Here is a 13799-nt window from a genome sequence, read left to right on the forward strand (position 1 = left end):
TTCTGCCAATTAACTAAAATCTAAACCCCTTGTTACTGACCTCTCTGCCAGTGGAAGTTGGTTATCCCTGTGTGCTTTGCCTAGTATTCCCAAAATTCTGTGCTTTTATACAATTAATTATATTCTCCACCCCATCATCTTACTGGCTGTTAGATCTTAACTTAGAATAGTGGAGGCTTAGTTCTGTCCTTTAGGAAATTTATTTATTTTCTTCAAGCCTGCTGAGTGCACTACTGATGTCAACCAGAACGGCTTCAGTCAAAGATCAGAACAGTGACACAGGATAAGCCACCATGACCCCTGTTGGCTTGGAGGAGAATAACTATCAACTATACACAACTATATAATTCAATATTATATATTATATAGTGCATATAATCACTTCATAAATTATTTACACCATTACACTGGTCTCCTTTATTCCACCCAGTTACTCCTTTCTTAACTGCTTGCTTGGCATCATGAGGGTCTGATCCGACTAATGATTCCCTCCATAAATGGCATGACCAAAAATGATGGACAAAGATTAGAGGAAGCCTCAAAGCAATTATCAATCAAGTTTGGGATTCAAATTTCAGCCACTCAGGCCTGGACCAACAGTTGAAACCTTTCAGTATTGAAGCCCACTCATCTCAGTTTCCTTTCTTCATTATATAAAGAAAGTGTATTATTATTATATTAAAGAAAGGATATTATAACTCATTTTTATTTGTATCAATGATAAGCAAAATAATTCCTAATAGTGCAAATAATTCACCATTCCATAAGTACAGTGTGAAAATAAAATATTGTATTCACAACTTATCAATACTTAAAGAAAACCTAACGACGTTCTCAGAGCAAGTTGCTCTGTTTGGTGCCCCAATCATGAATTGACAGTAAAGTTCTATTTTTAGTTTCCTATTTGACATTCTTGAAGAGTGATTGACACTTAAAATAAGCAACCTTCTTGGGAGTTATTTCTCCCTTTAACATGAACCAAGTTGCAGGCAGAATCCAATCCATCTTTGCTTGTTTTAGTTGGAACTTCTTTATTATCATTCACATTCCAAGCTTATCCTGTACCCCTGACTTCAATATTAATATCATAATTATCCAGCTTTGTCACTCAACCTTTGTTCATACCTTTAATTATGCCAGTAAATAACAGAATTTTTTGTTTGGTTAGACGAATGAACGCAGAGGCCATCACCATGTTTCTGAGTATCCAAAGCAAATTACTGGGAAATCTATGCAAACAGAATTTGTTTGCTCAGTGTGGAACATGCACATTATCCCCTCAGGGGCAGTCTGCATTTACTTGAATCTGAAGAAGTCATGCTCAGTTTGGTTGAGCCAAGGCTTAGAAACCTTAAGATGTGCACAGATATAATGCTTGGATTGTCTAGTTAAAACTAGCCAAATGAGTTCAGAGTTTTGTTAAACCTCCTGCTAAATGTTTAGCAAAGAAAAAGCTACCATTCAGCATTGCAGTGCAGTATTATCTAAATGTCTGGAGCCAAGCAGGAAGAACCCTGGCTCTAGTGAGATTTACCCTTGAGATTCTGTTTCTGTACCAAGTAACTGATATTAATGGTCGTCCCCTGCTGTACTGGAGATGTGAGCAGCGCTAGACTGTGTTACATACCAGCAACAAAAAAAAAACACACCGAGTCATGTATAAGTGTTAGAAACTATTTTTATTAATAACTACTTATTATAATAAGAAAAATAGAAGTAAAAATGTTAGAATGTTAAAAGTAAAAATGTTAGATATTAAACATTAACCCCCAAAACTAAACCTGAAGTGTGTGTGTGGCAAATTCCCAAACTCCAAGTCCAGGAATAGTTCTCAAAGTTCAGTTCAGCAAGCCATAAGGTGAAACGTGAGCAAAGGCTTTTGCAAAACCATCATTGACTGAAGAGAAAATGTAGAGAGAAAATAGAGAAAAATTACGAAATCCAGATGTTCCATGACGGAACCCATACGACACCTCAGTCACTGATGATCTCCACTGCTTTTTCCAAAGTACCTGCCACCCCGAAAGGCAATCGAGACGTGGCCGTCCACAGAAATACCTGTTTCCCACTACAGGTTAACGACAAAGTGGACTCCATTGGATTATTCCAAAAATTGTAGTGACAGACACAGTTATTGTTTTTCATCCATCGATACAGAGACCAGCAGACAGTGTCTCTCTCTTCCTTTCTCTCTCTTTTCTGACTGACCCAAAACGTCAACATGTCGTTATCTCCTGTTGTTGTCATAATAACGCCCCCCCCCCCCCCACACACACACACACACACACACACACACACACACACACTACTGTACTATGTCTTAAAGGGACATTCACCAAATAGTAATCTAATCTGTAACAACTGGATATGAAATTCCATTACAGCTGTGTCAATTTAGAATCACCTCAAATGCAAACCATTCTCTTCTCGAGCACAGACACACCTGATCCTTAGGCAAATTGTAAACACAAAGTTGAGTCTTCACAAAGTATACAGCAAGAGTATCAAAACTACAGGAAGACCTTATAAGCATGTGTTGAACAGCAAGGCTCACCAACTTTTGAAGCTGTAGGATGTATTCCAATCACCCATATGGTGCATTAGACTGTTCTGCAAATGGCACCTTCTTGTTGAATGAGAGATCCATCCACACATCCCAATGTGCTTTAAGTCACCCCCAGGCCTTGGCAAGACAACACGTCACAAGGGTTTGTAATAGAAAGTAAATGCAACACATTTACCAGGTTAAAGACACATCTTGTTCAGCGATCTATAGATAAACCTACTGACAAATTGTGAAATTGAAATATTAGAAAAATGAAGTGTGTTTATTAAAATGGGAGAGATTCATCTTAAAAAGTGAAAGAAGTTTCAACTTAAGGATTTCAAATTTTCCTAAATTTGTGAAACTTATAACAGGAGATAAAATTGAACAATAATGAATTGACAGTAAGATATAACAAACACAGTATTCAAAACCATTTGGTGCAAGCCAATAACTTTTATTTTAAATTCAAACAGTTCACATTTTTTTTAATGGGCTTTAGACAAGAACAACCTTCACAGAATCCTTACGAGCTCCAACATATATAGTGGAACAGTAAAACAGGAAAACCAAAGAAGGAGGGCAGTAATTTTCACTTTGATTTGGTGTCCAAGTTGTGGTAGTTGTTAAAAAAAAATTCTTCTCAATTAAGCAAAAGTGAGTGCTACCAGGCGATAGTCACTGAGGCAGCTCACCCTGCTCTTCTTGGGCACCGGTATGACTGATGCCCTTTTGAAGCAGGTGGAAACCTCCAACTGCAGCAATGAGAGTTTGAAGATGTCCTTGAACACTCCAGCCAGTTGGTCGGCACACATTTTCAGTACCCAACCAGGTACATTGTTGGGGCCTGATGCCTTGCAAGGGTTCACCCTCTTGAAGGATGTTCTGATGTTGGCCTCTGAGACAGAGATCACAGGGTCGCCACATGCTGTGGGGATTCCCACAGGTGTGGTGCTATTCTCCCTTTCAAAGTGTGCATAAAAGGTGAGCTCATCAGGGAGTGAAGCATCACTGTTATTTATGCTGTTAGATTCCGCCTTATAGGAAGTAATAGCATGCAAACCCTGCCACAGTTGTTATGCATGATTATGTCTCTAATTTCACATGGAGTTGCCTTTTCACTCTCATGATGGGCTTCTGTAGGTCATACCTGGACTTCTTGCAGGGTTCTGGATCGCTGGTCTTGAACGTCACAGATCTAGCCCTCAGCAGACTGCGAATCTGCCTTGCTATTAACTCTTAAGATAAAATATCATATTATATCAGTAGAGACCTCCTTCAATTTCATAACATGAACATTTTTAAAGAAATATTTAGTAGTAATCTGGAACCTTGGCCAAATTCTTTCTTCCCTAACCCAAAAATGCCAAAAGTAAATGTAGTACCTCTTCTGGCCTCCCATAAACACTGGGAATTTAAACAACCAGATTTGTATGGCACATTGCCGTAAATGGCAGTTCTTCAATGACAAAGGCATTTGGAGAGACAGGCACCCAGTGATGTTCTCTAATCCTAAAACAGTGTCTAATGACTAACCAAAACAGTGAAGATAACCTTAGTGCTATAGATTAATATTGATGTCTGCTGCACTGAAATGTGAAAATGGAGCTGATTTATGAAGTAACTGTCTGATTTAACTTGCCAATCTAAATGTTAGAGTTTGCAGTACATCACTTTTATCTATTCATTTCTTATCCATTTAAGAATTCCATGCAGTTTTAGCATTCTCCTGCAATCTATGCCTCAATCAGTAGTCAAATATCCCATAAACCTTCTTAATCTCCTAATCTACCTGTAGTTCTACCTTCAGGGATTTGTAGATACACACCACAAGATCCTTTGGTTCCTCTATACTTAGTATACCACCACTTAGTACATTCCTTTGCCTTGCTGTTGCCAGATGCATTGCCTCACACTTCTCCTGAATGAATACCAATTTTGAACCCACCTTATTAAACCATTATCTTGTAATCTTGTATAGCATCTTCTTGTAACCTAGACCTTTCTGCCTCACCGTCAACCACACTACCAGTTTTAACATCATTGGAAAACTTCAGATTTTACATATATATATCATGTCTTTTCAAGGAACCAAGAACTGAGCCCTGCATAACCCCAGGGCATTCCATTGCCCTTTACTCTCGAAAGCTCAAGTCAGCCATTACCCTTTGCTTTCTGCCGCTGAGCCAGGCTTTAATCCAATTTAGCTCTTTCCCCTGGATTGATGGGCTTTAACTTCTTGAGCAAACTGCCATCACTCTATTATCATCAAATGTGCTTTACGTTTAAAAAATGCCATTAAATTATTCAGATAAGACCTTCCCTTAGCAAATCCAAGACCTTTGATTAACCTGTGCCTCCCCAAGCACTGATTTATGCCATCACAACAATTTTTTTCCAACAATTTCCCCACTACTGATGTCAGATGAACTGCCCTGTATTTACTCCTCTATTCCTTTTTCCCTCTTAAAACAATAGTACCACATCAATAATCTTCCAGTACTCTGTCACCATGCCTTTAGCCAAAGAGCATGAAGGATTATGATCAGAGCTTGCATTTTTTTAATACATTTAATCAAGGCCTATCATGTATACACTTTTATAGATGCCTGACCCTTTAATATCTTCTTCTCTACATTTACCCATTTACAATAATTTACATTTCTCCTCAGTTACAACAATACCTATATTGTACACCTGTTCTGTGAGGACAGATGCAAAGTATTCTTTAGGAACTTTATATAGGGCTTTCTTTTTGTTTCCTCCACTCCTCACTTTCCCTGCAATTTAAAACATGTTTTATCTCTAAATTTCCCCAATTCTGATGAAGGGTCATTGACCTGAAACAGTTGGTTTAGTTCTCTCTTCACAGGTACTGCCTAGCCTGTGGGGTATTTCCCACAGTTACTGTTATATTTCAGATTTCCAGCATCTGCAGTATTTTGCTTTTGAACATCACTTGTTTTGCAGAAACAATACAACTGGACCCTAAAATGTTGAGAAACTGAACAGGGAAACAAGACGTTAATGCTCTGTGTTTCTGTTAATTAGGTACAGTTTCCGGACTCCACCTAGACTGGAATTTAAGGTGCGACCCAAGCTGGGTGAACGGGAAGTAACTTTCACGCATGTGACTGAGTGGATTGAGAAGAAATTGCAACACGAATTCCAGGTAGGAGGGAATCTCAAGACATTATTTTCTTCTAACAAAAATCTGTATGTTATCTGTCTGAGGTCTTCAGTGACATTTAAGATCATACAATCATTACAACTAGTCAGCAGCTATTCTGCCCATCATCCAGTGACAGAAAGTATTGGGGGTTTGTTGGGCTCAGAGCCCAACTAGGGTGGATAGAAGGGTCCTCCTCCTCGTGGGCATTGGGGTAACCCAGAGCCATGCCAGTACAATGCTTAGCAGCAGGCTGCAGAGATCAGAACATTTAGTAGGAGTAGCCCAGTAAATGTTGCTGTCACAAAGCAAGAATGCTAAGCAAACCTCCTTGGGTTATGGCTGGCAAATGTCAAGTTTGTCCTGAAGCTGGATATCTTATTCCAAATACTTTTTCAAATTATTATCTATTTTCCTTCAAAAGTTTTAGTTGATACAGTTTTGTCATTGTACGTCCCCATCTCGACATTTAGTGGTATATCACCGTTTTCTCAATGCTACATGAATGAAAATTGACTACTTCCAGATGGAACACAATTGTGTCCATGTCCAGACCAAATTGCGACCCTCTGGAAATCCATCTGGGTACTCTCAATTAGCACTTGCATTTATATCAGTAGTGCTTTCTTCCACATAAGACATCTATCTAGTGATGTCATTCCTTATTTAACACAGTTTTAGGTCATTATTGATGGAAGTCAGGTTGCATCATTCTAAAGTATGGCAGCCATAACCCTGAAAGATTTGCATAGCCTGCTTTGTAACAGCGCCATTTACAGGGCCAGTCCTACTAAATGTTCTAACTCCTGCAGTCTGCTGTAAAGCATTCTGGCATGGGCCTGGGTTGCTCCAATGTCCTTGAGCAGAAGGACCTTTCTCTCCAACCAGGTTGGGCTCTGAGTCCAGGAAAACCCCACCACTTTCTTCTAGTATCAGCCTGGAATTCTGAATGACTTAGACTGGAAAGTCAAGGAGGGGACTTTTTTTATTAGTCCAGCAATGATACTGTTGCCTAACTTGATCTGTCTAGTGCCAGTGTATGTGTCAGAGTGTACATGTGTGTGTGTGGCTGTCTACATGAGTGTTGTTATATGGGGCTGAGGGTTCTGGGGTGTTTACCTGCTTGTGCTAAAGATGGACATTTCAGGAGCAAATTAAAGTGTCCTTACTTTGACATATGTTGTGAGTCATGGTAATTTTGTGACATTGCTCTATATTTTATGAGGTTTCACTACTGATGGACAGCTTCCCCTGGCTATGGCCCTTCAGGGTCTCCTGGGCTACCTGGCACATAGCAGCCATTCCATGCAAATCTCCTGACCATGGTCTGTAAAACAGGGGCAGCTTTCCTTCCCTCTCCTGCCTCTCTGCCCATCATGGCATCGACAACATCCGTTGCTCTAGGGCATGGCTACTTGCTGGAGGTGAGCAAAATTCAAGCAGGAAGAATCAGGACCCACACTGTTCCCCTTATGTGAAAGCTTTGCCAAATCTAAACAGGCCTGCACCGATGTTCTAGGACCACAAACTAAAACACAATCCTAATGTGTAGAGGTGAACTGTGCAACATTGTATTAATGCTCCAGAGAGAGAACTATTGAATTCCAAGGCATCCATGTCCTACCACCCTCTCCCCCACCCCAACCTAAAAATTGCATTCTACTAACCGTTCAGCTATGTTCATTGGGAATATTAAATAATGCCTGTATATTGATTCGTAAGAAAATTTAACATGTGTAAAACAAATGACATAGAAATTACAGCAAGGAATTTGACCATTTGGTCCAACCAGTCTCATTGCTTATCCTTCAAGTGAGCTGATAGACCTAATCACATATACCCACCCCGGTATTGTTGCGGTTAGCATAATGCTATTACAGCGCCAGCGACTCAGGTTCAATTCTGGCCGCTGTCTGTAAGGAGTTTGTACGTTCCGCCCGTGTCTGCGTGGGTTTCCTCCGGGTGCTCCGGTTTTCTCCCACATTCCAAAGACGCACCAGTTAGGAAGTTGTGGGCATGCTGTGTTGGTGCCAGAAGCGTGGCGACACTTGCGGGCTGCCCCCAGAACACTCTCCGCAAAAGATGCATTTCACTGTGTGTTTCGATGTACATGTGACTAATAAAGATATCTTATCTTATCCCTTTTCCCACATTCCTTTATCCACTTTTTCAGCCAAGGTATTTAGCTCCATGAAACCACAAATTCATTGGGAATAGACAAATGGAGTTTTGAAATAAATGCTCAGATATTCTACTCCTACTATTGTAAACCCACTACAAACTAGTTTGCACTGTCTTCATTCTAATTGCAGCCCTTTTGGCACTGCTTTTTTTGGGGTGAATTGAACGTCAGTGCCATCATTCGGTGGTACATAATAATGAACATACTGGAACAGAACACTTTCCTAATCTTGATTTTTCAGAAGAGAGCCAAATTATAATTCCATCACCATTTCCTGGAAGGATCAATATACAGTATTTCAAACTAATGTTTGCCAACATTGGAAGTAGGATCATGGTCATGATTCTCATAGGCAATTTTTGGTAAACATCTAGGATAGAGTTGGTCGGTTCATTAGCCATTGTAAATTGCCCCAAGTGTGCAGGTGAGTGGCAGAACCTAGGGGGGATTGATGGGAATGTGGGAAGAATAAAATGGGATTAGTGTAGGATTAGTGTAAAATGGATGCTTGATGTTAGCATGGACTCAATGGACTGAAGGGCCTGTTGCCATGCTGCATGTTCTTATGATTCTAAAGTCATGACTGAAATTTTCTTCATGGACTAGAAGTGGGAGAAAGCTTTTACACCATGCCACATGTTCCATCAACCATTTGCTGACTACAAGATTCACATCATATTAATCTATCCATGTCTTAGTCCTTAATTGTGGAAACTAATTGTAAATGTGAATAGGTGCAACAAAGGACAGTGATCAAAAGTCAGTGTATCAAGCACACTGAGAGCTTCACAGAAAAGAGTACTCAGCTTTTGGAGAAATAATCAAAACGATAGCTTGATTCAAACTGTAGCAATGCTCCAGGTCTAAATCACTCAAACCAAACAAAAACATTTTCATAGCTGACTTTCGTGATATCTGAAAGGACTCAGGACTGACACATTTTGGCAGAAGATAAAGGGACACAATTGAAGGGTGAACAAAGGTCTTCTCTCATGAAATATAGTAACATTGTACTATGTGGCAAGGTGCTAGTACCATGTATTAAAGTTTGGTTTCTGCAATCCTAATTCAGTCTACCTTTGTAATTACAGAAAGTTTTTGTGATGCCAAACATGGATGACATCTATATTCCTATCATGCACTCAGGCCTTGATAAGCCAGACCACTCCAAGCAATCTCCATCAGAAACCACCAGACAAGCTTCCTTTGACTCTATGGACAAATACTAACAACTGATGCAATATTCAGGGAAAGATGATCTTCCATAGTTGGCCAAAAAAACAGATTCTTTTTCTGCTCCCCTGAATGCTTGAAAAAATGCAAATGGAGGACCAAATTTGATTGAAGAGCCCCCTTTTGAATTGATGTCCAATTGGTGCATAGTTGGGTATGTGTGACTGGTTCCCCAATTTTCTACATACAGATCAAATATTGAATTATCACTTACTGCATCTAGTTTGCTCTTGAGGATTTTCACTGTACATATTTATAACTAAAATATCTCCATGAAGATTCAACCATGAAATTGCCATGATAGCCATGAGATTGACTCTATCTTTCCCAACACCCATGCTTATTCTCTCAGAAAGAACATTGGATGGCAGTCAAGAATCCACAGTTCTTCATTTTTTATTTATCTGTGGGACAGTAACATAAAATGGGCATAAATCAATCAGCTGCTCGTAACACTCATCCTTGATATTTAATTCTATTGACTGCAGTGGAAATACAGTTCAACATTACGTGTAATGCATGGTTGATCCAATACTGCCTGTTTATTGCGACTGGCCAAGATAAATTTCTACTTGTGCATGAATTTAGTCACCTTTTGAAAATGGTGCTGATAGTTGGTATTTTTATTGTTTTGGTTTATGCAGTCCCAAATTAACCATGAACGCCATTAAATATGAATTTTCAAATAAGCAGTATAGAAAGAATTCTTATCTAAAATCTATAAACGATTGCAGTTTTTAATGAATTTGTGCCAAGTTTATAGTTTTGAGAGGAGTTTTTATCTCACCCAACTATACTACTAAACAGAATATAGTTGTACTCACACCCTTCCTTACACAGTGGGAAGTACTTTAACTTCCCATGCCCATTTCCTTTTGGTAGGATTTGAATTATCCATGCCATTTTCTGAAATGTTATTTTAATTTGCCTAATTTTTCAGCTCCACGTAAACCTTCCACAAACCAAATGAGAGCTTCATAGAATTATAAAATGGACCCAGGGAGACATTTGGTGAAAACACAAGTCGCATTATCAAAAATATCTTCTAAACAAAGCGTTAACTTTTCCTTTGAGGACCAAGATAATTAGGAAAAGGAAAATATGAGCCTTCCCTGCCCAGACTTCCTCTCTCACCACTTACTGAAACCATATTCAGACTAGAACCCCACTCTCCTTCATTCCCTTACCTGCTTTGGGTCCAGTTGCTTCTTTAGAGGTGCTCAAGTTTCCGCCACTGATTGTGTTAAAAAGCCACTGGCACTCCTGGTGGGACTAGAATTCGCTAGGTAGTGTTTAAAATTCTCATCGAAATTGATCTTTCTCATTGCTCTAGTGGTGGTACATTAACTACAAACAGAACCTAATTCTTATCTAAGGCAGCTGGGCATCCAATTATAGAGGGAGATCCACAAAATGCTTAAAACTCAGATCCTAATGATTGAGTAGGCTGATAATGTAGGGTACCCTCTCCCAATTGATTCCCAGGTTTTTCTTATGTGTATCAAAACAGAAATGCTGGAAATGTTCAATGGTTCAGGTGGCATTCATGGAGAGAAAAACAGAGTCAGCATTTTAGAATGAAGGTCATATTATTCTGAAATGCTGACTCTGTTAACATCTTTAATGTTAATTCTGTTTCTTAGTTTACCTCTTCATAGATATTGCCTGACCTATTGTGCTTTTCTAGCATTTTCTTTTTTTAACATATTTCCATCTCCCATATATCTTGCTTTTCCATTTGTATTGAATGTGCTTTGATCAAAGGCAACACTCAAGTACTTAAATGGATTCTCATGGAGCTTCCTCTCCCCAGGATCTATGGGTTGTTGGTTGGCTATGAGCTGTTAATCAAATACAGCTTTCTCCCCCAAGCTCTACTCACCCCACCAACGCATTCCCTACAAAATAAAAGATCTGTTCTCCTCCAGATATTTGTACATCAGTGCAGAAAGTTTGGTAACAGGAATTTGCCAGACTGACAGCCCTGTAAAATATGCTTTCATTTGGAGTGGTTCAAGTCCTGATAAACTGACATCTGGTGGCAGAATTTATGCTCACTCTAAACAACTGTGTAAATTTATCAAAATGACTATATGGAAAAGCATGTGCAAGAGAGTCAGTATAAGGAAGATATTTTTGAAATGGTTGTCTACCCCCCAGAAATATTCACATTACTATTTATGGTAACTTATTGCACAGCTTCTGCCACAGGGATAGAAAAGTAACATTGTAAACCCTTTGTATTTTGGTTACAAACTTTCCCTCTTTATTCATGCATGTTACACATTTCTTTATTTGTACAAAGAAATGTGTTGCCTTTGTGTAAGGCAAGTGTTAAGTGCAATAATCCTGATTAATGTTAGTAGATTTTTTAAATTCTCTTTGTATTTATGGTCTATTGCTAGAAAGTGTTTGTGTAAAGAAAGATGATGACAGATATGCATGTAGTATTTTTTAAATAAAACAAAAATGTATAGTTACCTCTGCAGAGTGTGCATTTCAGGTGGTTCATTGTCTGGTGCTTAAGAGAACTTATTTACCACTGTTACAGAGGTTTAAGGAATTTTGCATTTCTGTGCATTCTGTCACTAAATGTTAATTGTATTAACAATGGTTCACATTGGCAGGACTTTCAAATGTGTAAAAAAACTATCTCAAATGTGTATACCAAGTCTCAATGAATTATAATGGAATTTAAAGCAAATGTCACACTAGACATATAAATTTCATAGGAAACTTAGAATAATTTGACTAAAAATAACATGTCCATGAACCCATGAATACATTGTACTTCCTTTTTTCGCACTATTTATTTATTTTTGTAATTTATGGTAATTTTATGTCTTTGCACTGTATTGTTGCCACAAAACAACACATTTCACTTATGTTTCATATAAGTCAGTGATAATAAATCTGATTCTGATTATCTTCTACTATTCCAGATATTGCAATGATACAATGACAATCATAGAATCAATCTCTTTTAATTACATGGAGTTACATAGAACATGCATTAAAACAGGGCATTCAGACCAACCAGAGCATGTTGGCACAAGTGTTCCATTTGTGACTCTCCCATCTTTCTTTTCATAACTCTGTCAGTACACATTCTATTCTATTCCTTTCATGTGTTTAGCTTCACCTTAAATCTAACTACACCAACACCTCCAATACTATCTGTAATAATGAGTCCACATTCTAACCATCCTTTAGGGACAGAGGTTTATTCTAGTTGCCCTCTTTGATTTCCTGGAGCCTGTGGAACCTGAAGTTTAACTCTCAAAAGTTGAGGATGAATCTAGAAAAAGTTTAGAACAGAAAGTAAACACCCGTGCAGCACTCCAGTTCCAGTAGTGAAGGAGATGTGATGAGGCATGCTGGCCTTACCACTCGCAGGAAGCAGACTGGTTATTTAAATGCTATGACAATGTTCCCTACCTATACTTCATGTCATTTTACTTTTAATGACAGGCAGCTGTATTTTCCAAGCCCATGGAAAGTCAGCAGCTGAAAGAAAGAGCGAAGGGCTGAAGTTAGGAAGGTTCACTGCTTCATGGCCAGAAGAAGCAGGAGGTTTTCCTCCAGACTCAGCAAGCTGTGCAGTAAATCTCTTCCCCTACCCGTGATCTACCTGCTCCCCCATCTCCATCATCAGACCCCAAATACTGTCAGAACCTTCCTTCCCACCACCCCTCCCAAAACCACAGTTTGCTTCCTTCCCAAACTCAGTGAGGACCGTTTCACAATTACTTCAATAGGGATTTCCTTCCCCATGCAATCAGAAATCCTGACTCTTGTGAACCTCATCCCTACCCTGCCAACATTCAGACAACTTCCCAACTTCCACAGTCTACATACCTCTCTCTGAAAGGTCCAGCCTGTCAATTAGGAAACTTAAAGGAGTCTGGCAATTAAATATGGCAGGATTTTGGGAAACCTATTCATCCAGGTTTCTCAACCTCACAACAGCTCCATCCCACCGTACTGTGCACTCCCGCCCCCACCCTAACCAGAGACTGGCATGTTAATTTAAACTTGCCAGCTTTTAGAGGGATATACACGTAAGTCCTTAATATTTTTTAATATTTTTCGATGATTACATGGGACTTGGGATTGGAATCCCCACTTGCCCTCCTTGCATATGCTGTGCCCTCAACCAAACCACAGAACCTGTCTACAAATCAAAATACAAGAGTCTGCTTAGACTCCATTAATACTTTGCCCAAATTTTAAAGGCCTCTTTTAGGTCAACGCTCTTTTCCAGGAAAACAAGAGACACAGCCCATATAGCGAATTCAGAGACATGTAACCGCATATTTCTCTCTCCTTGTACATATTTATTGTACCTTTTGTATTTTTTCTGTATCTTTTCTTTATAAATTCACATCTAGAATTGTACACGATGTTGCCAGTGCACTTTGACTAAAATTACCTTTGCAACAAATGTTGACGGCACATGGAAAAGGCCACTAATGGAGAACTTGGGAGCCAAAGGTACAAAATTATCTGTAACTCCTAAGATTGCTGTGCTTGAAACTCATCAGCCCTGCTGAGGTGCATTAACTATTCATTGTTCTAACAGCCCACCTTTTAGAAATTCAGTAGTGGCTGAGGTCCAAGCTGCATGGTCCTTCTTTCAGCAGTTGGGGCCAATTGCCAGTCAGGGAGTG

General features: G+C 39.2%; 1 protein-coding gene across 1 annotated transcript in view; it reads left to right on the plus strand.

Annotated features, from left to right (window-relative positions):
• tex2l (testis expressed 2, like) overlaps positions 1-9125 on the plus strand; it is a 55846-nt gene extending 46721 nt beyond the window's left edge. Inside the window, exons 10-11 of the mRNA XM_052021331.1 lie at positions 5597-5717; positions 8988-9125. Of these exons, the coding sequence (XP_051877291.1) occupies positions 5597-5717; positions 8988-9125 (259 nt within the window). The remainder of the gene's footprint in view (positions 1-5596; positions 5718-8987) is intronic.
• The last annotated feature ends 4674 nt before the right edge of the window (positions 9126-13799 follow it).

The sequence above is a fragment of the Pristis pectinata genome, chromosome 8, assembly GCF_009764475.1.
Source record: "Pristis pectinata isolate sPriPec2 chromosome 8, sPriPec2.1.pri, whole genome shotgun sequence".
Taxonomy (NCBI): domain Eukaryota; kingdom Metazoa; phylum Chordata; class Chondrichthyes; order Rhinopristiformes; family Pristidae; genus Pristis; species Pristis pectinata.